The 26,256-nt window shown below is 54.4% G+C and overlaps 2 protein-coding genes across 3 annotated transcripts in view; one reads left to right on the forward strand and one right to left on the reverse strand.

The window, feature by feature from the left end:
• On the forward strand, window positions 1–7,609 carry SGSH (N-sulfoglucosamine sulfohydrolase). Of its 2 annotated transcripts, XM_029212370.1 has the most exons (8): window positions 1–110; window positions 1,260–1,420; window positions 2,916–3,021; window positions 3,305–3,455; window positions 3,805–3,961; window positions 4,327–4,408; window positions 5,262–5,465; window positions 6,279–7,609. In XM_029212370.1, exons 1-8 carry the CDS (start codon window positions 14–16, stop codon window positions 6,836–6,838), a joined length of 1,518 nt encoding a protein of 505 aa, XP_029068203.1. In that variant the 5' UTR covers window positions 1–13; the 3' UTR covers window positions 6,839–7,609. The 2 variants fall into 2 exon arrangements, with proteins under 2 accessions (XP_029068203.1, XP_029068202.1); XM_029212369.1 differs by lacking the exon at window positions 1–110 and having other exon boundaries at window positions 142–1,420; window positions 6,279–7,347.
• CARD14 (caspase recruitment domain family member 14) overlaps window positions 7,573–26,256 on the reverse strand; it is a 22,179-nt gene continuing 3,495 nt past the window's right edge. The window contains exons 5-21 of the mRNA XM_029212368.1: window positions 23,260–23,427; window positions 22,146–22,265; window positions 21,398–21,523; window positions 20,724–20,900; window positions 19,592–19,699; window positions 18,918–19,060; window positions 18,732–18,826; window positions 17,041–17,101; window positions 16,662–16,851; window positions 14,871–14,997; window positions 14,459–14,696; window positions 13,311–13,374; window positions 12,478–12,589; window positions 11,420–11,593; window positions 9,261–9,382; window positions 8,450–8,565; window positions 7,573–7,851 (exon numbers count right to left, since the gene is read on the reverse strand). Coding sequence (XP_029068201.1) covers window positions 7,656–7,851; window positions 8,450–8,565; window positions 9,261–9,382; window positions 11,420–11,593; window positions 12,478–12,589; window positions 13,311–13,374; window positions 14,459–14,696; window positions 14,871–14,997; window positions 16,662–16,851; window positions 17,041–17,101; window positions 18,732–18,826; window positions 18,918–19,060; window positions 19,592–19,699; window positions 20,724–20,900; window positions 21,398–21,523; window positions 22,146–22,265; window positions 23,260–23,427 — 2,337 coding nt within the window. The 3' untranslated portion in view covers window positions 7,573–7,655. The remainder of the gene's footprint in view (window positions 7,852–8,449; window positions 8,566–9,260; window positions 9,383–11,419; window positions 11,594–12,477; window positions 12,590–13,310; window positions 13,375–14,458; window positions 14,697–14,870; window positions 14,998–16,661; window positions 16,852–17,040; window positions 17,102–18,731; window positions 18,827–18,917; window positions 19,061–19,591; window positions 19,700–20,723; window positions 20,901–21,397; window positions 21,524–22,145; window positions 22,266–23,259; window positions 23,428–26,256) is intronic.

Consider the following 26,256-nt stretch of genomic DNA (forward strand, 5'->3'; position numbering starts at 1 on the left):
TAGAACCGCCGCTATGCGCTACTCCGGGCCGGCCTGCTGGGTGTTGCTCCTCGTAGTGGGGCTGTGTTTTGTGCACCGGGCGCGACCCCGAAACGTGCTGCTGATCCTTGGTAAGTTCCGACCCGCCGGCACCCCGGGCACCGCCCTCCACGGCCGCCGGTTGTCGACCCCAGAAGAGGCCAGCGCTAACCCTCCGTGCCCTGCAGACCCCATTGCCGTTCATTCCCCGACTCTTCTTTTTGCTGACCCCCAGACTCTTCGTGGTCGGCTCCTTGAAGAGGCAAGCAGAGGCGGCCCTGTCCACTGCAGGGTCTGGAGGGGTCGGCCCCAGCATTCACACCCCATTCCTGTCCCCGGTTCTGACCCTGTAGCCCGAACCGTGACCAGAGCAGCCAGGGCTAAGCCTGCGGTCCCCACCCACCTCAGGGCGCTGGGCGGCTTTCCACAGATCGCAGAGGGGATGCCAGAAGAGGGGCTGGTGCCCAAGTCCTCAGAGACCAGCAGGGTGCCCTGGATCTCTCATCTTCTCCCCAGCAGTGATAACCCCGTTTCCCTTCCCTTTTCAGACCCCAGAGCACTGTGGCTCAACTCTCTTTCTCCTGGCTGAAGGGAGCAGCCCCCACTCACCCACCCGCCTTCTCCCCCGGCCCTCCCCGCCTCCGTGAAACCCCAAGTTCCTCTAGTGCCCTGTTGTTCACGAGACTTTCTGCTTGGGTAACCAGAGCCCAGCTATCACAAGGCAACCTGATTCTTTCCTCTTTTGAGGTCTGGCTGCCTGCCAGGGCCACTGTTTCTGATTAACTTTGTGGTCTGGGGCAGGTCCTTCCGCTAATTGTAACTTAAACAGCACCCTACAGAGCGGCTCCCTTCAACTCCTCCTATCTCAGGGGCATTGGCGGAGAACCAGCACGTGGATCCACATCCTCAGGCATGTCTGCAGAGCCCAGGACTGCCGAATCATGCCTGCTTGGATCTCATGCTCCCCTCAGTTTTATGCCTGCCTACTAACATGTTCACCCAGTTTTCATACATGCCTGGTGGCATTCCCACTCAAGTAACAAGCCTGCTGAATATCATGCCCACTTGGGTCATTCCCACTTGGGAATCACACCTGCCTTATATCAAGTCTACAGAGGTATCATACCTGCCTGGGCATCACTGCCAGGCCACTGCAGCAGGACCCAGGTCTCTCTCACTCCCACATGCTGCTCTTTCTGAGCCCAGGCCGTCAGGTCCTCTATGTCTCCCTCCTTCCTCAGCGGATGACGGAGGCTTTGAGAGTGGTGCCTACAACAACAGTGCCATCACCACCCCTCACCTGGATGCCTTGGCCCGCCGGAGCCTTGTCTTCCGCAATGCCTTCACCTCCGTGAGCAGCTGCTCTCCCAGCCGGGCCAGCCTCCTCACTGGCCTGCCCCAGGTGAGGGCAGCAGGGGTTCAGGAGGAGGGAGAGCCCCCAGGGCCTCTGCTGCTGGTAACCCCTCCCTGGTCTCCCTGGGGATGTGCCCACCTTCCCTCCCCCACCCCCAGCCAAATGGTCCAAGTGCAGCCCTGCTCCACCACTGTGTGACTGAGCAAATCACTTATCTCTGTGTGCCTCAACTTCCTCACCTGAAAGATGGGGTGATAGTAATACCTCACTCCTGGGATTACTATAGGATTGGCCAAGTTAACTCTCTCTATGTAAAGCTCACAGCAAGGTGCCTGGCAGGTACTTGCCCAGCCCAGTATTAACTCTTTTCATGATATTGTCCCAGGAGCTTTTGTGACAATAGAAGCTGCCATTTAAGGCACTTACTCTATTGTGCTGAGGTAAATGTAATGAAAGATTTACCATTTTAACTATTTTAAGGCTGCAGTTCAGTGGCATTAAGTACATTCACCTTGTTGTGCAATCATCACCACCGTCCGTCTCCAGGACTTCTTCATCTTCCCAAACTGAAACTCTGTCCCCATTAAACACTAGCTCCCTGATCCCACTGCTCCGCCAGCCCCTGGCAACCACCATTCAACTTTCTGTCTCCGTGAATTTGGTTACTCTGAGTACATCACATAAGTGGAATCATATAGTGTTTGCTTTTTTGCGGCTGGCTGGTTTCACTGAGCATAATGTCCCCAAGCTTCACCCGAGCACGTCAGTACCTCACTACTTTTCAAGACTGAATAATGTTCCATTGTGTGGATAGAGCGTATTTTGTTTATCTATTTCTCTATTAGTGGACACTTGGGTTTCTTCCACCTTTGGTTGTTGGAATAATGCTGCTATGAACCTGGGTGTACATGGGCACTTACTCCTGATGTATTATCTCACAGCGTTATTTTATGCGGGGGATGCTCTGTACATCCCTTTCTGAGAGCCTGAGGCTGTGAGTAGGAGGCCTACATAAAGAGCAGTCTGTGGCCTGTACACAGAAGCTTCTTGTAAGGTTAATCAGGCAGCTGTAGGCTACGCTCACCTCTGGGCAGTGAGCCACAGGAATAAGGACAGGGTTTTTCCTTCTTACATCTCTCTAGCCTGTTTGAGTTTGCAACACGTACAACAATTTTTTTTACACTCTAAAAATGTCAGCTAATAAAAAGAGGCCTGTTGGTGTGGTTTTCACTCTACGATGTGTGCTCTTGATAGAAAAATTGAGAAGTACAGATACACAAAAAGAAGAAAATAAAAGCCACCCCTAATTTTAGTGTACATTCTCCCAGCCTATTGTATTTCCTGCTGTCGTCCCATGGTAGGGACCTGTGGGCCTGTTGGGCGGGGAGTGAGAGATGGAGAAAACCTCTCTGAGGACTCTAAATCAGGGGCCTACAAAGGGCCAGGCTGGTGAGCCTGGGAGAGCAGAAGCATTGGGGGTGGGGTGGGGGACAGGACCCTGGCTGCCAGGAGGTGCCCAGCCTCACAGCATCTTTGCTGGCAGCATCAGAACGGAATGTATGGCCTGCACCAGGATGTCCACCACTTCAACTCCTTCGACCGGGTGCAGAGCCTGCCTTTGCTGTTGGGCCAAGCTGGTGTTCTCACAGGTGAGGGGCTTCGTGTAGCCACAGGGGCAGGACAGCAACTTACCTCCCTGCCCCAGAGGGGCAAGGCCTTGTCCTGAGCCACCATGGGCCCTGTGTTGCCTGCTCTGAGCACTTGACCCCAAGGAATCTGGGCCTTCTGGCTGGGCCATGGGCACACGAGAACAAGGGCCCGGCTGCCTTCCTGGAGGCCACAGCAAGACACAGGGCCTGGGGAGCGGAGAAGGGGGCAGAGGGGAGTGGGAGACCGAAGGGGCTCTGGACAGGCCTATCTCCCCGACTCCAGGCATCATTGGGAAGAAGCACGTGGGGCCGGAGATGGTGTACCCGTTTGATTTTGCGTACACAGAGGAGAATGGCTCTGTCCTCCAGGTGGGGCGGAACATCACTAGAATGAAACTGCTGGTCCGGAAATTCCTGCAGACTCGGGACAACAGGTGTGAGGAGGGTCCCTCCCCCTTACTGCCCTCACACAGCCAGACCTCTGGACAGTTAATACTGGATGCAGATCCCAGAGTCTTTGGTTGGGATTCTTGGAGTCTCCAGACAGCTGGGGTGTGGATGGTGGAGAAGGTTCCAGATGCTCAAGTTGATCTGGTCAGAAGAAGAGGGGACATGGGGACACTGAGGCAGTGTGGATCATGGGGAGGCTCTCAGTTGTAGGGGAGTAGGCAAAGCTGAGGGGTGTTCCTTCCCAAAGGATGAGGCTCCCCAGGGTAGAAGCCAGGTGGTGGGTCAGCCATCTGACCTTGACCTCAACGCTTAAGCCCGTCTCTCCATCTGCAGGCCTTTCTTCCTCTATGTCGCCTTCCATGACCCCCACCGCTGCGGGCACTCCCAGCCACAGTACGGGGCCTTCTGTGAGAAGTTTGGCAATGGAGAGAGTGGCATGGGGCAGATCCCAGACTGGACCCCGCAGACCTACAACCCGAAGGATGTGCAGGTAGGAGGACCCCTCACCACGTTTCCGAGAACTACCCTTCTTCCTCCACCCTGTAAATATGGGGACCTGTGCCCCTCTCGTGGGTTGGCAGCCCTGGCCCCAGGTGTGTAAGAAGAAACCCTCTGACTCACTGGAGCCAGGTCCCCATCCGTGGGGTGGCAGAGAGAAGCGTAAAGACATGGAATGATGTACCCAGAAGCGTGGGTGGTCTGGGATAATCCATTCAGGAAGAGAGATGATTTGGGGCCCTGGGAGGAAGGCTGGCACCTGTATCTCCCACCCTAATTCAAGCGCTGGCCACTTTGCCCCCTCCACCCAACCTATCTGTTCTAACCTTGACTTTCCACCCACCTGCCCCATCCCAGGTGCCTTACTTCGTCCCTGATACACCGGCTGCCCGAGCTGACTTGGCCGCTCAGTATACCACCATCAGCCGCATGGACCAAGGTGGGTGCAAGGAGCCCAGGTGGTGGGATAGGGCACAGCTTGGGCCCCCATCTTGAGCCAGAGCCAGAAATCACAGTGCCGCAGGGCCATGTCCCCTCTGGGGGAGAGTCCTTCCTGCCTCTTCCAGCTAATGGTGGCTGCAAGTGTTTCTTGGCTTGTGCAGCATTACTCCAGTCTCTGCCTCTGTTGTCACATGAGCTCCTTCCCTGTGTTTTCTCTTTAGTCTGTGGCCCTCCTCTTCATTTAAAGACACTTGTCATTCGATTTAAGGACCACCTAGGTATGTCAGGATGATCTCATCTCAAGATCCTTGACTTAATTGTATCTGCAAAGGCCCTCTTTCCAAATAACGTTACATTCACAGGTTCTGTGTGGACATATCTTTTAGGGGAACCACCATTCAACCCAGTCTGGGAGGTTGGTGACTTTATCGTTTCCCTGTTGGTACCATTAGTTCATGGGGACTTGGGAAGGGGGTGGGTGTAGAGAGAATCCTATCTTCTGGCCCCACCCAAGACCATCCTTATTACCTCCACGGGGAGATTCCAGGAAACACAGAAACCACTGCATGGCAGGTAGCAGCTGCATAGGGGTGACACGGAACTGCCAAGGTTGGCCAGTGTCCTGGAGGGGTGCACTCAGGTGGAGGCCGTGCAAGTCCTGCTCCAGGACAGGGCCCTGGGCAGAGTGCTGGGCAGGAGGCCTGGCTGGTGGCAAGGAGGGCCAGGGTGATTGAAGGAAAAGACGGTGCAGGGTTCAGCAGCCGGATGAAGAAATGCTTTAGTGCACACGCATTCCCACAACTGCACATCTGCCTGCGGCTGAGCTTTGCTATCCCCTCCACACCCTGCAGGGATTGGACTCGTGCTCCAGGAGCTGCGTGGAGCGGGTGTCCTGAATGACACCCTGGTGATCTTCACATCCGACAATGGTATCCCCTTCCCCAGCGGCAGGACCAACCTCTACTGGCCGGGCACTGCTGAGCCCATGCTGGTGTCATCCCCAGAGCACCCAAAACGCTGGGGCCAGGTCAGCGAGGCCTACGTGAGCCTCCTAGGTATGACTCTGCATTCCATGCAGCAGGGGTCGAGGAGGGGGAATGGGGGAGGAAGAGGACATTTAGCAGGACCACCACGACCAGACGTAACTCCTCACCCACTACCTTATGCGGTTGCCACATCACCTCAGTGAGGAAGGGATGGTCAGCCCCATTCTACAGATGCAGAAATGAGGCTCAGAGACATGAAGTTAGGAGCCCAAGGTCACACAGCTTGTAAGCACCAAGCTTGGATTCCAGTTTGGGTCTCACTGCCTTCAAGCCAGTCATTTTTCCACTGGCCCACTGGTGAGCATCAATCACCTGGAGCGCTTGCTAGTATCCAAGTATCCCACCCCAGAGTGTCTGATTCAGTAGGTCTGGGGTGATGCCCAAAAATTTGCATTTCTGACAAATTCCCAGGTGATAATTGATGCCCCTTGACCCCACGTTGAGGGGTCAGGGCAGCAGCATGCTTGGGCCCCTGTGGGCTCAGGGCTCACATCTCCTTTTGGCCCCAAGGTCAGAAAGCATTCTGGCCACAGCACAGAACAGGAATAGGCCCCTGTGTGGGGGCTTCCTCGCTGGTCTGAAGGATTTTAGAAGGATCCTGGGTATCACCAAGTTGGGGGCTCTTGTCATGGCATTGAAAGCATGACGGCCCAGAGGGTGACGCAGCAGTGACGGGTTGGCCTGTAGCAGCTTTTTCCTGTTGGTGATTTGATGTGCAAGGTGGCCCACCAGCTTCCAGAGTGGCCTGGATTCAGCCCTTCCACGGGGGTGGGTCTGGTGCCCTGGAGGGCCCGCCCTACTGAGATGTCATCTCCTTTCCAGATCTCACGCCCACCATCTTGGATTGGTTCTCTATCCCCTACCCCAGCTATGCCATCTTTGGCTCAAAGACTGTCCAGCTCACTGGGCGGTCCCTCCTCCCGGCGCTGGAGGCGGAGCCTCTTTGGACCACGGTTTTTGGCAGCCAGAGCCACCATGAGGTCACCATGTCCTACCCCATGCGCTCCGTGCACCACCAGAACTTCCACCTTGTGCACAACCTCCACTTCAAGATGCCCTTTCCCATTGACCAGGACTTCTACGTCTCGCCAACCTTCCAGGACCTCCTGAATCGCACCACAGCCGGCCGGCCCACGGGCTGGTACAAGGACCTGCATCACTACTACTACCGGGAACGCTGGGAGCTCTTTGACAGGAGCCAGGACCCCCACGAGACCCAGAACCTGGCCACTGACCCCCGCTATGCCCAGGTTCTGGAACTGCTTCAGACCCAACTGGTCAAGTGGCAGTGGGAGACCCACGACCCCTGGGTATGTGCTCCCAATGGGGTGCTAGAGGAGAAGCTCTCTCCCCAGTGCAGGCCACTCCACAATGAACTGTGAGGCCCTCCCCACCCCCACAGTGGGGGACCGCTGTCCTGTGTCTGAGCTGTGTCCTGGCCCAGGAATTCCCTGGGTGGTCCCCAGGATGGTGCAGGGTCCCCAACCTGTGACAAGGTGAAGGTGGTCTGGGGAACAGCAGGAAGAAGGGTCTGGGACATGGGGCTTCAGTCCCTCTTGGTTCTCTGGAACCCACAGACGTTCTTGTGCCCTTCACCTGAGAGGAGATGGGATTCTGTGTGCCACGAGGGTGGTGGGTGAGTGCAAACTGCACTCAATGAGGGGACAGTGTCTGTTTGTCAGTCCTGGTCTGGAGGGAGCCTTTGAAGGAAACTTGGGCTTGTCTTCTTCCTTCACTTTGTTCACAGTCAGGCTCCCGAGCCCCGGGCTGGGTTTCCATGAGACCACTGATTCTTGGCAGGCTCCCTAAGTGACGAGTTTCATCCTGGGGTCTGTATGGGCAGAGCTTGCCCTTCTTTTTGAGAGTGTCCAAGGATGAAGATGTCTCTGCTCAAGGCCTGAAACCGCCCCATCCTCTGGTTGGATGAATTCTGTGTGGGTGAACACAAGTCTGTAGCACAGACAGTACTCATGGAATGCTCCAGACCTGCCCTGCCTCCGCCTGCCTGGAAAACCCAGAAAGGGGGCATTCTCCTCAAGTGGATGGGCTCCCATCACCCTTCCCACCCCCATCAACTCCATCCTGGAGGACATGGTGGGGAAGCCACAGGCCAGAGCATTGTAAAAGCTTTTTATTTTAGTAAAATATACCAAGTTCATTTTCTGGATTTGTTTATGACACGGGCCATCAGCAAGGCCTCTACTCTGTCCACACAACCTTCTTCTGCTCATCTGCAATGGCCAGGCGGACACAGCCGAGCAGGGCATGCAGGTCGCTCCAGCTGTCGGGGGCCAGGCTGCTGTACAGACAGGGCACTTCATCCAGCTCACCCTCCTCTTGCCTGGCAGCCTCCAGGAGCTGGTCCTCTGCGGTGCCGAGCCGCTGCAGAGCCTTCCTGCCAGAGCCGGAGAGGGGAGGGTGGCTCAGGGAGAGCCTTGCACCAGCCTCCCAGCACGGAGCCCCAGAAATCAGCCACCGGCTCGGAATTCTAGGGACCTGGATGGACCGATGATGCAACAGATGCCCCTAGACACAGATGGCCTGCTTCGAGGGGACCCCTAGATGACATTGCACTAATGGAGGTGGTGGGGTGGGGTGGCAGATCTAGTTTATGACTTCGGTTCTCAAATTATAAAGGGGGCAGCAGGATATCTGAGCTTGTCCCAGCCATGGACCAAGTAGTGTTTTTCAGTCTCTGTCCTTACCTAACACAGACGGACTGTTAACTCTACCCCGGGAAACATGTGGCCTCAGCCAAGGTCAATCAGGTTCTAGGGTCTCACCTTACTGTCCTCTGGGTTGCTCCCCGGGGGTGGGCTGCAGGACCTCTATCCTGGATGTTTTAGGGGAACTGCCCTGTGACACTTCCAAGGCTGGCACGAGGTGAGATCCTGGAAACCCCATCACGGGCTCTGGATGTGGTCACCATGGGCCTTATGGGGAGTTCTGGTGCCCATTCAAACCTCACCACCAGCCCCCAGGGGTACACCTACTTGAATTTCTTTGCCACCTTCTCATTGATGGAGATGTGGATAATGATGGGGAAGATCTCCATCTTGTGCAGGACGCGGACACTGTCCAGCTGGACGTCCAGGAGGGCGTGGGTGTTCTGGGGGGAGAGGGAAGGGAAGTGAGCCTCAGCCTCAGAGGAAGCGAGTGGAGCCCACACCCAGGAGTTAGGCTGAGAGAAGGGAGAGAAGGGTACAGGCAAGACTGAAGTTTGTAAAGGAGGTGGGGAGAAGAATTCGGGAATGCCTTTTTGTATACGAGGGTGCTGGCCGTACAGTTTTAAAAGTTTCCATCCGTTTGATTTTTTGCCTGGGAAATCTAGAAATCAGAGGCCGTCGGGATTGAGGGAGACTGCATAGAGCTCAAATCCTAGGAGTTGGATGGCTCCATCAACCTCTTTGGGGTTGTGAAGGATGGGGGGCCATTGTGCCTCTGACTCACAGCTGTTCCTGGCTGCTTTGTATCAACACAAAACTTTATAGTTCACAGTGAGCTTCTTTTCATATATGTGTTTGAGTCTTAAAACATGGAGTGTTATCTCCACTTTACTAATTTAGCAAATGTTTATTAAACATCTCCTGCGGTGAGGAAACAGGCTCAGGGAAGTTAAAAGTCCCGCCCGAGGTCACGTGGACACCAAATGGCAGAAACGGGGTTTGGTCTTTCCATGATGGAGCCAGAGACAAGATGAGCACCAACCTGGGGTGTCCAGGGGGCCCTGGAAGTTGGCCTTTCCTTCTCCCACTGCCGTTATCTGGAGATGGAGTTCCTCACAGCCCCCACCCTACCCCTTACCTTTCCCATGAGGGACTCGACTGCTCTGCAGGTGACACAGTAGCGACCACCAGGTGCCTCCCTCTCCTGGATGATGTCCCCTCTCTGGCTGGAGGCATCATACTCCTCCTGGCTCAAGTATGCTGAAGGTGACAGTTGATGGGGATGTCACCCACCCAGCCGCTCCCCCAGGAGCCCATGCTGAACACCCATGGGTCTGCCCCCATGGACCCCCACCAGCTCTGGGGCAAGTTCTTCCTAGGGTGTCCTCTTTACAAACCTGACCCTGCTCTTCCTGCTTGGAAGAGTCCATGCCCTGTACATTCACCCCAAACCATTGGACACAGCAGGTGCCTAGCCAGTGCCAGGATGTGGGTGGATGGATGGAAGGTTGGGTGGAGGGAAGAGTGGAGGGAAAGAAGGAAAGACGGACAAATGTAGATAAACTCTTCTCCCATCACTTCCCAAGCTCCGAACTTACATATGCAACTTCTTACACCCAGAAATCCCTTCAATCCCTTAAATCCGTGGTTCTCAACCAGGAGCAATTTTACCCCCAAGGTGCACTTGGCAATGTCTGGAGACATTTCTGACTGTCACAACTGCTGGGAAGGGGGTATGCTCCTGGCACCCAATGGGTTGAGGCCCAGGTATGTTGCTTATCTGTGATGCACAGGAGAGCCCACAACAGAGGATGATCCAGCCCTAAATGTCGTGCCCAGGCTGAGAACTTCTGCCCTGTATAAACATGTTAAAACACACCCTGACTTTTCCCTTCTTCCTGAATAGCACCCAGTCTCCCAAGTGAGAACTGCACGTGCCCTCCTGCCAGCCTCCACCCTCCAAAGCATCACCAGATCCTGCAGACAGCTGGCAGACAGCTCTTGGGGCCGCCCTCTTCTCCCCACTGTGGCTTTGCTGTACCACCTCTGGCTCATCCCCTGGCCAAGCCCTTCTCCAGTCTGTCTTCTATTCCACTTTGAAAACGGGCATTCAAAGATCAGGCCTGATCATGTCCCCTTGCCTACCACATAACACGGCACGTCTGGGCACCTGCTGCCCCCCCATGGTGCCGTCTGTGCCTCGGTGCCTTTGTACACTCTGCTCCCTCATCCTGGACTTCCTGGTTCTGCTCGCAAACTCCTGTCCTGTCTTGCCGTCAGACTGCAGCCCCACTCCCACCCCCTCCAAAGAATCCCTCTCTGGATCACTTGTGGAGCTAAGATGGGTCAGTCTAACACGTCCTTAAGTGTCTGTCTCCAGAGGAGCAGAATAGACCCTGAGGGCCTCTTGGACTCTCTATCTCTAGCCCGCTGCACAGAGCCTAGCACACAGCAGGTGCTCACTGGAGGAACTGCGTGGGCCATACTTGCTTCTCTCTGTTCCCTCTGTGAGCTCCAGGGGAGAAGGACAGGGCCCTATTCACTGTCAGCTTGTAGCCTAACTCTCTGAGGCAGCCACCAACCAGTGATGGGTGGATGGAAGAAAGCCAAGGAGCTAACTCCTGCTCTCCACTCTCCAACCAACTGAGCCACCTTTCCTGCTGAGCAGGGCCAATGGGACCCAAGATTCCCACTGGCCGGTTCATCTCCATGGCTCTACACTGAGTGGCTTTGGGCAGGTGGATGGAGCCCTTTGGTTGTATGACTCTGGTTAAGTACAAACCTATCTGCCAGCAGAGCTGCACTGGGTGGAATAACATACCCCCCAAATCCATGTTCATCTTGAAACCTCAGAACATGACCTTATTTGGAAATAAGGTCTTTGCAGATGTGGTTAGTAAAGATGAGGTCGCACTGGAGTAGGGTGGCCCTAAATCCCATGACTGGCTCCTTGTAAGAACGTAACGTGAAGACAGAGGGACACGCAGACAAGGAGGCAGAGATGGGAGTAAAGCAGTCACAAGCCACCAGCAGCCACCAGAGCAGGAAAAGGCAGGAAGGACTCCCCCTGGAGCCTTTGGAGGAAGTGCAGCCTGCAAAGACATCCTGACTTCAGACTTCTGGCCTTCAGAACTGTGAGAGTACACATCTCTGCTGTTTTAAGGCCTCCGCCCCGCCAGCTTGTGGTCCTTTGTTTTGGCAGCCCCAGGACACTCCTCTGGTCGTGCCGCCCTCCTGAAAGCAGATACTTCTCCTTGCCACCTGACAGTCAGGTGGGACTCCCAGGAGACAGCGTACCTGTTGGGCACTTCTTATACCCTTGGAGGAGGCACAGCTTCTCCATCAGGATCTTCCCGACCACCCTGGGCACGAAGAGCACTGGCTGGGGCCGGCTGGGCCTGTGACTGTGCACCAGGGTGTAGGGCACCAGGGTGAAATAGCTTTCGGCCCAGAAGCACACAGTGGAGGGGTCTGTGGGAGGAAGGAGCCATGAGCGGGCCAGGCGCCAGGCTGCAGCAGCCCCCCACCCCCAGGAAGGCCTGTGTCTGTTTGGCTCGCCACTGCAGCCCTGGCACCTGCAGTAAGTAACACAGGGCACGCTGGGCTCCCACACGATGCACCACGCCCTCCACACCTGCCCTGGCTGATTCCTTTGTGCCTGTTGATTAGATTCCCTGTGCTTCTCTAGGATCAGCTTCATAGGCTGCAGTTTAAAACCTTTTCCTTGTTTGGCTCACAGGGAGGATAGAGAAACCATGTTCATCCTTGCAAACAATCTGGAAGCTTCCTGTGTCTTCTCCCTCAGCCTCAAGGGACACATGATCCCAGTCCTTCCCTCCCTCTCTGGTCCCTGATCTCCTCTCCTGGTCATTTAGGTTATATTAGGCACTCAAAACACTTTTCAAGAAGAAAATAAGCTCAAAACGATTTACCTTTCTCTAAATTCACTTCTGCTTATCTCATTGCACAGTTTTACCTGCTCAGGGGTCTGTGCTGTGCCGGCCTCTGTCACGGCCTCATGCCCACAGCAGTCACTCAGCAGTTGTCTGAGGGTCCACTGGTTTGTGCAGTGTTGGGCATTTGGAGAGTGTTCAGACTTTAATATTCTAAAAGGACTGCTGTCCAGATGACTGTACCAGTGGCTTCGGACAGTCTTATTGAGGCATATTACAGAAGTAGGAGTGTCAGTTAAAGGACATTAAAGGTGTGTAGCTCAGCTGCTTTCCAGAAGGGCAGGTAGACGTCAGTTATGGTTCTTAAAGACAGATTCTGGCCTAGATGAGTGGCATCACCCTGACCCAGCTCACCAACCACAGCAGCCTCCAAAGACCCTCCACCAGCTCCACCCGCCTCACCTTCTACCTGGCTTGGGTCCAACTGGCCCCCATCAAAGGATGACCACAGAGGGCTGGCCTTGGTTCTGTCCATACTGACGATGCGGACCAGCTTCTGGGCTCCCCCAGAAGGCTGCTGGACGAGGCAGAAGGGACATCCCACGGGGCTGGGGGGCTGGCACCACCCCCCCCGCTGGCAAATCCAGGGTGGTCCCTGGACTCCCAGGCTGTGCCTGCTGAACAGCCAGCAGGCCCAGGCCCCATGCCAGGGGGTAGGTGACAGAGGGTGGCAGGAGAGGGTCCTCAGGCTGAGCCCCCCAGCCCCCTTCCCGAGCAGGGCATCCGTGGGAAGCAAGAGCGAAGAGTAGGGAACCCCCGGCCTGGCCCTGCCATGATCCAGGGGGCTGCCCTAGCGCCTTGCTCAGGGACTGCTGAGGGCTCTATATCGGGAGAACCCAACAGTGCCTGGTCTCAGTGGGGAATAAGGATGGGGGCCAGATGGTAGGCAAATGGGGTGATGGAGGGAGCAAGACGGAGAGAGCATACATGACGTATCTGCACGCGGTAGAGGAGCTTGCAGGCTGCGTGGCACGCAGACCCAGGTGAAGGTTTGGAGGGCCCGGGGGAGAAACACGCCGGGTCACCTCCCTCAGGTTAGCAGCCTACACTCTCCACCTGGGACCCTCAGCCAGTACCCACCTGTCTTCCAGCCCATGCCAGGTGGGGCTGGGACCCTCTGGGTGGAAGGAGGGGTTGATTGGGCCCCTCCCTCCAGATGATGTGAGCTGGGGGAGAGAGGCAGGGCCCACCCAAGCGGGACCCTGCATCTAGGACCTGGGCTGACTGGTCCTCACCTTGCAGGCCATGGTGCTCTGATGAGCCATGTCCTGGATGAGGGCGATGAGCAGCTTCTGAGCCCTGTGCAGAGGAGGGAGGCCCCGGCCCAGCTGCAGGGAGGGCTGGACAGGAAAGGTGGGCGCCCTGCCCAGTGCTCTGGGAGACCCGCACTGCCCCCACTGCGGTTCTCCACCCCAGCAACCATGATAGTGCCCTGGGGTTTTAAAAACCTGCAGAGCCTCAGCCCACCCCTGGAGATGCTAACTGAATTGTCCCGAAGCGGGACCCGGGAGACACTGTGTGAGTGGGGTCGAGGCCACCGCTCCAGAACCTCGCTCCTCCCAGTGTGGCCCAAGGACTTCAACCTGGCATCACCCAGAGAAGGGGTTGGAAATGCAGTCTCAGGCCTCTCCCTGCACCTGCTGAGTCTGATCTCCAGGTGACAGAATTTGCCATGAGGCTTGAGAGGAGCCGGACAAGACACCATGCTTTGTGCCCTATGGTTGATCTAGAACATGGTTCTGAGCAGGGGTGCTGTTGCTCCCAGGGAGGGTGACCAGCTGTCCCATTTGGCCCAGGACTCAGGGGTTCCCCAGGACATGGGACTTTCTGTGCTAAAACCAAGTCAGTCCCGGACACACCAGCATGATGAGTCACCTATCCTCAGGGTGCACTGGCAATGTCTGGAGATTTTTGGTTGTCACAACTAGGGGGGCAGGGGCACTACTGGCATCCAGCAGGTGGAGGCCAAGACGCTGCTCAGCATCCTACAGTGCCCAGGAGGGTCCCCACGACCAACAGTGAGAGCCCAGGAGGGCCCCCACGACCAACAGTGAGAGCCCAGGAGGGCCCCCACGACAAACAGTGGAGCCATAGTGCTGAGGATGAGGACCTGGTCCCAAGTGCTCTAGATGCTCTAGGACTGAGGTCCATCCCATTTCACAGAGAAACCCATCCAAGCAGTGAACTTGGTGGGTAGCACGACGGGGATTCCACTTCTTTGAGGTGCCCCACCCTGTATCCCTGGGCAGTAGAGGGAGCCTCAGGAAGGCTGTTTCTCCTGGGCAGGAGGGGGCCTCCTCACTAAGTGAGGCCAGGCAATGTCCCCCACCGGGGAGCTCCCCAGGCCCTCTCTGGGGTGTGGGAGCCCACAACAGCTGCTCACTGTGCATAGTTGGGGATGGTGCCCTGTTCGGTGCCCTTGGTGCTGTAGGGGCCAACACGGTGGGCGTGCCAGCAGCTGCCGCCCTGGAACAGGGTGTCTGTGACGTGCAGGATGTCGTTGCAGTGCACCTGTAGCTCTCCCTCTGCCCGCCTCTCCAGGGCAAGGTTGACCCGGATGTAGAAGGAGTCCCCTGACGTGGCCACTTTGGCCTTTAGGTCCTGGACCAGCTTCTTATAACCTGATCAGAGAGGACATGAGGACAGGTAAGTCCAGGGCTGTGATCCCCCACGAGAACAGTTCTGCCTGGGGGGCCTCTACAGACTTGGGGCTCAGCCTGGTTCTGCAGTGGGCTGGGAGCGCTGGCATCAGTGGCCTCTGGAGGGGGGGTAGGACAGGACAGGGGAGTGTGTACCCTCCATGTTGACCTTCACAGACAGACAGCAGAAGCCGTTCACCCTCTGGAGAAGTCTGACGGCCCGATCCAGGGTCATGCCCTCCAGGACAGCCTTGTTCAAGGGCTCTGTTGCCTTGTAATCCACCTGAGGGCAAATCATGAGGGTCACCTCTGTTGACTAGGGTTCTGCAGCTGTGATCTGAGTGCAGGCATGTGCCCTGCAGGAGACCCACTCCTTCCCAGACACCCACCCACACCCATCAGAGCCCTGTGTCGGGACATCTTGGTGCAGCGCCTCCTGGTTACACACGTTCCTGCCCAGGATCATGTATTGAGATCGCCACTGGGCACTGAGTGTCTGCTCTCCAACATGCTCCATTCTAGAGCATTCTGGAGCAGAGTTCTCAGCTTGGGACTATTGACATTTGGTGCTGTCCTGGGCCCTGCAGGATGTTTTGTGGCATCTGTGGCCTCCACCCACCAGATGCCAGGGCGCCCCTCGCGCCACCCCTTCCCCAGCTGTGAAATCAACAGGGCTCTCAGCCATTCATTTATTCCCGGTGTTGTTTTGATTTAGGAGAGTAGATATTTTTATAATGAGAAAAAAAATGAGATATGTTTTTAACGCTATTAGAACTGAATTGGCCCCATTTGGGTATCAGGACTGTCTCATAAAGGGGATCCGTTGCCTTAACCACAACATGAGCTGATAACTGAGAATCTCACAAGGACTGTTAGAAGTGTGACGAAGGGCTTTCATCTTGGGTGGACTGATGCTTACGTCAGGAGCTCTGTGTGTGATCATTCGAGACACATGAGAGCTCAGCTCAGCACACAGACAGCGAGAAGCCATGGGGTCCGAGGGAGTCCTGACTGAGGGCTCAGCCCCTCCCTCTCCCTCTCAGCACTTGCCTTCACTCCCTACCCGCCCCCCTACCCTGGGAGGAATGACTGACACCTGTTTCGAGAATTTCTTGCTGTTCTTTTTTTTTTTTTTTTTTTTGCGGTACACGGGCCTCTCACTGCTGTGGCCTCTCCAGTTGCAGACAGAGCACAGGCTCCGGACACGCAGGCTCAGCGGCCATGGCGCATGGGCCCAGGCACTCCGCGGCATGTGGGATTTTCCCGGACCGGGGCAGGAACCCGTGTCCCCTGCATCGGCAGGCAGACCCCCAACCACTGAGCCACCAGGGAAGCCCTTTTGCTATTCTTAAAGGGCCTGATGTTTAATAATTCTGCTTTTAGGCTACATCAAAGTCACCTCCCTGCCCATATGTTCACTTAATAATAATTCGGTTGTACATTTATGGTTTTTGCAGTTTAATGAATATTTTACAGTAAAAAAAATTTTTAGATGCCCCCAATGGTTAAAATGGTGAATTTTATAATGTGTATTTTAACACATACACAAAAAGTAACGATAAGATCATTACAGTAAAAAAAAAAAAAAAAAGCCCCACATCAGAATCTTATGTAACCTTTATCAGAAGATCCCTGGGTCAAGACTGCCGCATCCCCAAAGCCCTCTCAACTGGTGCATGGTCCAGACTACAACAGCTCACAGGCTCACCCTCCAGAGTTCAAGGACGTCAAGGTGGAGAAGGGTGCAGGGTTTTGATGAGAATCACCAGGACTCTCCTCTAAACATGTGTGACACTCTGCTTTACATCAGCCCAAGAAGGAGTGTGGGCCTATCCAATAATACATCTTTGTCAAGTTGAATCTGTGGCTTCCTGGGTTACCTGCCCCTCCCACTGACCCCACCCCTGAGAGGATCCTGGGGGCTCGAGGGGTTGGTGCCACACTCACCATCACAATCTGGGTGCCAGGGCACAAGGCCATCTCGTCTGCTGCGGAGCCCGGGGTGACCCGCTGAATGTAGATGCCTGTGAGGTTCCCGCCAATAACGCTTATCTGCTCCAGCAGTGCGTCCCCCTGGAAGGCCAGCACCGTGACCTGGCTCAGGATCTTGCGGGCTGGCCTCCGCCTCACCGGGACACTGTTGCAGAAAGGGAGGGGACAGAGCTCATGCATCCTAGAGCAAGAGGTCGGGCCGGGCCATCTCCCCATCTGCCCCCTCTAGTCCCATGGCTCTGGAATTCTCCTTCCCTGGCCTCAGAAAGGCTGGTAGTGAGGACACAGTCCTCGCTCTGCCACCTGCTGGCCCTGGCCCCCGCCCTCCGCTCACCTGGCGGCGAGGTGGAGGCCCCCAGAAGACAGCTGCAGGATGCTCTCGGACTCAGGGAGGTCTAGGAGGAAGCCACGGGCTTAGGCCTTGAGCCAGCCTACCCCTCAAGGTCACCCCCCTTCTGAAGGAGTTTTGGCTCACCCGTGCAACCTCAGTGCCGCCACCATAGGCACCCCCTACCTGTTCTGTCTTTTGCTGAGGCTGAACCTTCTCTTGCCCCTCCCTTCCTTGATGCGTAGAACCTTGATTCACCTCCCCTAAAATAGGAGTAGCTGGTGGAGAGCTGCATCTGCCAGAGTTTAACCTACATTGTGTCCTTTTGTAATCTTTGAATGAGTTGCTAGCATTTTACAAGATAGGGAATCTGGAATCTGGATTTCTGGCTTCACTTGAGAAATCAAATCTGGCATAACTCTGGGTGTGTATTTCTGTGTGGCAGCCATCGCCGGCACTGGCCATCGGCTGCCTCCTGTCTCCCCAGGCCACGCTGCTGACCAGCTGGCCATGGCAGGCCTCTGAGTTGACAATCTCCTAGGACTAGATGTCCCCAGAGTCTCTCCAAGGCCTGTATTTTATATGTGTCCTGTGAGGCAGATGGCACACCGCCCCCAGCCCAGGTGAGGCTGCCCTTCTCACCTCCTGAGCCTCTCACAAGAACCAGAGGGCCAACAGAGAGCTAAGAGTTGCTGGCTGTAGGCAGCCTGTGCCCAGCTCACAGGCAAACAGCCACTTGTGTTTACATTCAAAGCCAAGTGAAATTATACACTCCTGATGTATTTGAGGTCAATTCCACTAAAGTTATATGAACCAGGACATTATGCAGAATAATGACAAAAGGCAAAAAAAAAAAAAGAGCAATGACTCTTACATCCCGGTTGGTTATACCTGGGGTGGATCCTCTCAGCTGATCACTGTTATAAATAAAAATGGCAATGAATTTGCAAAAGGCAAGGTTTCTGGTCATGTGACCCACAGAAAGCCTGGGGCTGTCTGTCCTAAAGGTGCCGCTAGGCAGAACAGCGTGGGGTACGCGCGCCCCTTGGTGGCCGTAGGATGAAATCTAGAGGGTGCTAAGCACCTACTGTGTGCAAGGCCCAAGGCTGGAGGCAGATGTGCAGTGGTGGCAAAGTAAGGAGGCTGCCCGTGAGGGGTCTGTGTCTTGAGAAGGAGGGAGGACCAGTTAAGTGACAAATATGAGGAATAAGCCACAGGAGAAATGGGAATGTCTCAGGTGCCAACACCCAGGAGAAATGTTCCTAGCAGGTGCCTCAGCCAGGAACAGTGAGGATGGAAGCCTGTTGCCCTCTGATATCACTGGGAGGCCCAAGTGTCCATGGGTCGGAGCAGGGAGGGACAGAGAGACGAGGTGTGTGTCTGGAGCTGTCTGAACATTTATGCCAAGCTGGATGTGGAGGTGAATGCAACTCCCTTAGCCTCCAGGTGAAAACAAAAGGATGCCCAGTAAGCACGGCACATCTGGACACTGGTTTGAACTGCCAGGTAGTCTGGATTTTCCCAGAGGCTCAGGGCAGGGCAGTAGTCAAGTTCGCTTCTCTCTGCCCATCCCCTGGACAGAAACTGGGGTGTCTCATCTGCCTCCCTGAAGATCCCTGTCTTCACTTCCCCGCCTGGCTCTGCCAGCCCAGCCCAGGGGTGGTGGGGTGGCTGCAGAGGTTGGGGGGTATGCTCACCTGCCCTGTCTACAATCTCGTAATCCAAATCTGCATCACCCTTCTTAGCAGCCAGGGAGCCTCCTTGGTCCACCTCCAGGGTTTCGGGGCAGCCACTGAAAAACATAAGAAGAAGATGGAAGCCAATGTCCCAGTGAGCTGCCAGGGGGCTGGAGTCATCCGATCCCTTTACCAGCCCCTCTCTACCTGAAAGACGAGGGGTCTTCCCAGAAGTCCTCTGTGGCCCGCTTGTACAGGGACTGCTGGCTGGGAGGCACAGGGCTGCTGGAGTGGAAGCTATCCACCAGCTCTCGGCTGGACGTGGCGCTCAGGTCAGACCAGAGCTGAGACTGGAGGAGGACGGGGCAGAAGTCACCACGGGGCTCTCACAGGGATGCCCGGGACACCTCTCCTGCTGCCATACTGTGTAAAGAGTATAATGATGATAAACCACAGCCTCCCACTGACAGAGCAGAGGAGGCAAGAGGGAAGGGAGGGAGGAGCAAAGAGCCAGGCCACATTAATTGAGCACCTACTATGTGCTGGGCACTCTATTACCTACCTTCTATATTTTATATTGCTTAGTTCTTACGATAAATCTATACGGTGGGTAGCATTGTCCCACTTTACATATAAAGCAACTGAGCCCCAGAGAGGCCAAATTACTGGCTAGTGAGGGTCACATGCTGACGGGGTGTAAACATGCAAGATGCAGAGTGTGGCATTGGAGAATGCAGGTGAAATGTGTAGATCCAGGTGTAGCCCCTCGGTTCACTTAATAAGCATTTCTGTAGCATCTACTATGTGCCAGACCCTCTTCTGTCCCGATAGATGAGGGTGCACCTGGTCTGGCCCCAGCAGTGGCAGAGGAACTGGCATACCTCAGAGGAGCTGCCGTCACTGTCGTCCCACGGGCAGAGGGCAAACATGCGCACCAGCCGCTGCTTCCTCTTCGGACAGGGCTCCCTGGCTCCCGCCTCCTGCTTGGGCTGCCAAAGACCCAGATAGGCTGGTTAATTCAGGAAACGTCCTTTGGTTGCTCTTGGGGTTTCTACCAAGTCCCAACCCCTGTCTCCAGCCTCCCGAGTGGTTTCCTTTCATTGGCTTCAAGGCAAAACATTTATGTCCCCTCCTCCCAGCCTGGGACACCCAGCACTGTGGGAACTGGCCACCAAGGGGACATGCAGCAACCAGCTTGGTGACTGCATTTTATTCCTTTTGGATAATATCTGTTATTCTTTCCTGGTTATACAAATAATACATACTATATGTATAATATATCTAAATATACTCCACAAAGAATATTGGTGGGGAGGAACAGGCTGATTAGAGAAGAAAATAAAATTGACCCGTCCTCCCACACTCAGAAATAGAACAGCTAGCAGTTTGCTATCTGTCCATCAGTCTTTTTTCTATACATATGTATATTTTTTGAACATGTTTGGTGTGGTAAGTGGGTAGGAAGGAAGGGCTAGGGCCCCTGCATAGGGAGGGGGAGGGTCTGGTTGTGCCTCACCCAGGTCCCTGGGCACCTCTGAAGAGTCTCGCCCACCCACCAGGGTGCCTTGGAGCTGGAGCTGCCGGCGAGACCATAATTAGAGGTTTTACAGTAATTTTAGTTCTTTGAGAACATAGCTCCCTCTGTGTCTATCACTCAACTCTCAGATAGTTGACTTTCAAGCATCCCAGGAAGGCATCGTCCACCAGAGCAAGTGGCTGCCTGCACAGCTTCATATGCTGCCTTCTTTCTTCATCAAACACCACACATTACAGACTCCAGAACCTTCCACTGAGCTACCCCTTCTATGACGTGCATAGTATTACCATAAAAGGAAATGCAGAAGGAGACTCAGCCTGCCCAGCTGGGTACCTTCAACCTCTGACTACACTGTCTGCTCACGGGAGCCAGCGTGGTGGATGGAGCTGAATCCGGTGGTGCCAGCAGGGCCCGTGTGGCCGGCTCGGTCCCACCCCGAGCACACCCTGCATCCCCACCCCCACCCCCCGCCTCACCTGAGCAGCAGCAGAGCTCACCCCTGGCAGCGACTCGGCCTGCACTTGTAGCCGCTGGACCTGCTGGCGCAGTTCGCAGACCTGGTCTGTCAGCTCAAACACTTTCCTGCGGAGTGCGTCCTTCTCTGCCGGGTTCTGAGAAATCTCCATCTGGGATCCATCCCTTGCTGAGTAGGCCTGCGAGCCGAGATAGAGCGGATCGACGCCCATAGGATAAAGAGGCTGTGCCGCCACCACGCAGAAGTCCAGCTAGAGAAAGCCCCCCATTTCTGGCCGGCGGTTATCCTGGACTTCCCCTGTGCGCACCATACACAGCTCATTCTGCAGCTTACCACCATTTACAGTTCACGTAAATGTGTGTAGTTCTAGTAACACCCAATAGGTGGGGTGCACCCCCTGTTAGAAATGAAAGGAGGGAGGACGCTGTACAGCAGGCATGGCAGGAGATGACAGTCAAGGGGAGTCAAGAAACCTCCCAGGGGCCGGGAGAGACACCCCGAGTCTGGAACCTGCTGCCATCGAGGGCGGGTGACCCGGCCAGCCAGCCCTCGGCTACACCCAGAGGGGCGGGGCCTTCCCGAGCCTCCCGACCTCCCGAGACTCCGCCGGCGCAGCACTGTTCTCGGAGGCCCTCAGCCCGTCACCCTGGCCGGCCCCTTGCCTCTCCCGGGTACCTGGTCCCGCTCCTTCTGCAGCTCGACCACTTGGCTCTGCAGGACGTTCATCTTCTCCTTGTAGATTTCGCAGTCCACCTTGGTTTTCTGGAACTGGAGCAGGGTCTGCTCCTTCTCTTCCCAGTACTGAACAGAGGGGGACAAACATGGCCCATGAAGGTCAGCGGCTGTGAGGGCGGGGCTGAGGATGGGTGGTGGGGGAGCCTCGAGGAGAGGGAGGGAGGTGGTTCTAGAGGGGAAATAAGGTGAATTCACGCTCATTTCTTAAGTGCTGGATTCCACGTGCATCTACAGAGTTGCTGTGTTGATTATATTTTAATTTGGTCATCAAAATATGCATGGGTGCTGCATGTCTATTTGTGTTTTGTTTATTCCATGTCCCAAAATGCATAAATATTTTCCCTCTATCTGCCTCATTCTCTTCCACTGTCTCCTTTCTCTCATCCTCCCCTTGCCTTTTATAGCAACTAAAGAAATCCCTGGCTCTCACCCTGGGGCCCCTATGCACTTGAAATCACTCTGTGTTCTAATCACTTGTTTGCCTGACATGTTTTCTCCCCACCCCACAAAGTAGACATGACCTCTAGTCTTTGACTGTGAGTTGGTGCCCAATCTAGTTTTGACAAAGGAATCAACGAACAGGCCCATGCATTCGTTAGGCAAAGCTGGTCTTAAGCTCAGTGTGGATTAAAGAATCTCCTTCCTCACCCAGGCAGCCCGGCCCCTAAACACGGCCCAGAAGGGTCACCTGCTTTTGCTGTCTCTCAGCGGCCATGGCCCGCTCCCTCAGAGAGTGGATGCGGTTCACCAGCTCCTGCCTGCTCTCCAGGGCCTCATCCAGGTTCTGCTCCAGAATGTCCTTCTCCGCCTGGTGCAAAGAGAGGTCAGCCCAGGGACCCTGACCTCCCCAAAGGCCTGCCCCTGGGGAAGCATCCCCATCATCTCGTCCCAAGGATAGGAGGCAGGAAGCTTCAAGGATGGTGTGTGGGCAGATTTAGCCTTATTACTGCACATCAGGCAGGAAAAAAGGCAAGGTCAGCAATTAAAATGGAGAACATGCATTTCAGCTCCAAGTGTGCATGGCTAGGAAACAAAGTACAGGAAGCTGAAAGCCTCTGAGGGTAGCATAGCACCTCCACTGTTTAGGCAGCTTCAGGCTGCTCCTTCAACAAATCCACAAGCAGAGCTTCCAGGAGGCGGAACACCAACGGGTGGGTCATTCCCTGCTCGCGCTCACTTTTATGAGTGATGGCACAGTTCAGGCCATGGGGTGGCAGTGCCAGGCGGCGGCCTGCCCCACACCCCTGAATGTCTATTGAAGGACTAGTTCAAAAAATAGATATTTATTGATTGAAAGGGATTGGAGAGGAGAGGCAGAGGGCTTGCATAATTCCAGGGCTTTGGCATCACTAACTTCTCTGCATCCTACCATTCCCCACTCCCTCATGCCTGCGTGGGCAGGGCGCCAGAATATTTTGCAGGCAGAAACGTTGCCCTGCTCCCACAACCTTAAGCTAATCCCATCATTTATAATCAGCCTCATCTATTCCAAACAACAGGGCAGCAGCAAAACAGCTGAGTAAGACTTTCGAATATGTGTGCAACTGCTATCAATTCTGCTAACATTTGGGGGCTGGGAAGAGTGGGAAGGAGGGATGCGAGAAGGAGCCATGGAGATGAGTCACTAGGTTTCATCTCACCCAGGTCTTAGCCACACCTCAATAGAACCACTTGTCAGAAATCCCACAGTCTGGAGGCCACAGGCCAAGGTCAAGGACACTCCCCGCTGGCCACCAGGGAAGGAAGCTGAAGCTTGTGGGGACCAGGGCAGGAAGCTGACCCTTGGAGGCACCAGGACCCACCAGGCTGAAGGTCAGGGAGCGGAGCCTCTCATTCTCCTCCTTCAGGCGGCTCAGCTCCTCATCTCCAGGCTCCAGCTCATTCGTCATCTTCAGGGACCGCTCTCGAAATTCCCGCTCACAGGAAGAAGACAGCTTCTCTCGCTGCAGCTCTTGCTTCATCAGATACAGCTGCCAGGATGGAGATCAAGGTGGAGAATGTAACTGCTGTTTCTCCACGAGACCAGGAGCCAGCTGTGGTTCTCAACGTTTCTCCTTAAGGATGATGCTATTCATACTCGAAGAGGTCCCTCTCCGGAGATTTCAAAATCCATTAAAGGATTTTACCTAATGAATAGTTCCAGTCCCTGCGGGACGGGAAAGGCATTTTAGCTTTATTTTATAGATGAGGTGTAGGGGTTAAATCACTGGGCTGGGATCCCCAGGGACAGAACAAGGAGCCCTGGCCACTAGCTCTTGGATCTGACAGCCAGCACAGCCGGGAATGAATGTCCAGTAAGCCTCCTCCAGCATGGCCCTGCTTCTCTGCCTTTCCATATTCTGCTAAACACGTCAGATGAAGGGAAATTGGATTCATAAAAATCAGTAAGTAAAAAAGAGGAAAGTCAAGTCAAATAGAGCAGAGATGCCTGGGAATACAGGACCTGGTCTATTCAGACACACTTGAACTCTGTGTGCTAGTATGAGCCGCCTGCCACCCAGTGGGCTGCATGTCCAGGGCTATGAGCTCTGTAAACGACCTGGCCAGGTTCTGCTGGCCTCGGTCCTGCTGGGTAGTGGTCCAAGAGAAACTTGCACCTCGAGCTGATGGGCCTGGCCTCTCCCTGTCTCAGGTGTGGTGTCCCTGGGAAGAGGGGAGTTTCCCTGTAAGGCAAACCCAGGAGGTCTGGATGTCAGGGTGGAATTCAGCACTCACTCCAGGGTTGGGATCAAGCGGAGAAGGAAGAACCTTTGGGCTTGGACTTTTTACCTCTGACATCTAGTGAGCAAATTTTCCATAAGCAATTACCAAGTTCCTGCTATGGGCTAATAACTTGGTTAGGCATATCATATTCTCCAGATTCAAAAAGTAAAATTAAATCATTAAGATCTGGAAGGAGGAGACCTAAAACTGAAAGTAAACCAAACAAATGAACCTAATTATATTTCAAGCTAATACCGTAACCACATGAAGGGAGAGAGAGAAGGGGGTGAGGCAGAGGCAGAGAAAGAGAAGATGGAAGGCAGCCACAATAACTTACGAACACAGTATTTAACTACAGACCCTCAGCCTTGGGCAGGGTTGGGCGGTGGCAGGGAGAGAATTACAAATCCTAGTCTAGTCCATTGTACTGGTACAGGCAAAGCAATTCTGAATCTATTTCAGAGGTACTACAGGACTGAGCAAGAGAGGAATGTGTTAAAGTGGGAGCTAGGGTTCTCACTGAGGAAAGATCACACAATGTGGAGTGGGGCACAGCAAGAAGAAACCCTGGGGCATCTACTGGAATTAGAGGTTTGGGCGTGAACTTATGATTTCTAAAACATGTGCATGTACGTGTATATGCATACTTGCGTGCATATGTGCTTATGCATATTTGTATGTATACTTTTGTATCTATGTGCACGTTTCCTAGCCCTGTCCACTGAAAGGGCTGAGAAGCAAAGACACCCCAGTAGCAATGAGCACACTGGATCTTGGTCTCTAAAAGGAACTGAGCTCCTTGGAGAGATGGCTGACCCTGGAGCTGAGGCAGCGTGGGTACGAGATGATCCTGGAATATCTTGTGATGATGCAAAGAAAGTCCTTGCTAAGAAAACGTGGGGGCATGTCCCAGGACACAGAGCAGATTGATGGGGCTCCCACAGCCAAATCTAGGACACTTTGAGCACCAAACTCACTTAGGACAATGATATGTTTTAGATCACTGGAAATAGGAATCCACATGTCTATGCCAATAACAGATGCATAAGTGGGGAAAAGGAAAGGCTCCTTCTCACAGCCAGGATGCCGAGGGTAAACTGGTCACTGGAGAAAGCACTGGAGATGGGACTTATCATTCTGCAGCCACTAGAGTAAAGACACGCTCGAGCAAGAATCCCCGGTGAGGCTAAGTCCAGAGGGGAGTGTCGACAAGGAGCAGGGGTGCTTGCTGGCCTCAGAACGCCTCCCCCTGACCCCTGGATTGCTTACTAGCTGCAGGGAGTAACAGTATATGACTGGCGATTTTGGTACAATACCTGATCCTGATCTGGATCCTGGACTGGAGGGAAAATGCCATCAAGGATGTAATTTAGGTCAATTGATAAAACTGGAACACGTACAGTAGATTAGATTAAAGGCTTGTATCAATGTAATTTCATGAAGTTGATAACTGTACTTCGGTTATATAAGAGAATATCTTATTTTTAGGAAATAGTCCCTGAAATGTTTAGGGGTAAAGGGCCATGATGTACGCAACTCAAGTGGTTCAGGAAAAAGTGTGTGTATGTGTGGAGAGAGAGAGACAGAGAGAGAGAGCACAAGTGATAAAGTAAGGGTATGTGGGAGTCCTTTGTATTTTTATGTGTATATTTTTGGGCAAATTAGAAATTCTTTCTAAATAAAGTTTAAAAAACTAAAATCAAACAGTGCCACAGTTAAAAGCAAAAGCAAATGCCAGACGACAAGGAATGAATATCCTCCATGAAGAACTCTTGCAGGCCAATAAGATGATTATCTCCAACAGAAAAATGAGTGAAAGACTGCTGGGGTCTAAGGGGGCCTAAATAACAACGCTCCTGTTCTCCCACCTGAATCCAGCACCAGCTGAGAAAGACAAAGGAGGGGCTGATAGAGGTCCACTGTCCCCATGGTTACTGACACTGCCGGAGAGGGGTGGGGCCTGGGTGGGTCCACCACTCCCAGAATAGCCAGATGGGCCCCTAGACACAGGCAGGCGGGGTCCGCATGGTGGGCACTTCACAGACCAGGCAGTTACAGGGCAGGGCGGGCTCGAGGCCACATAGCCTATGCAAGGG

Source organism: Monodon monoceros, unplaced genomic scaffold (assembly GCF_005190385.1).
Source record: "Monodon monoceros isolate NGI ecotype Baffin Bay Population unplaced genomic scaffold, NGI_Narwhal_1 Super_Scaffold_9, whole genome shotgun sequence".
NCBI classification, from domain to species: domain Eukaryota; kingdom Metazoa; phylum Chordata; class Mammalia; order Artiodactyla; family Monodontidae; genus Monodon; species Monodon monoceros.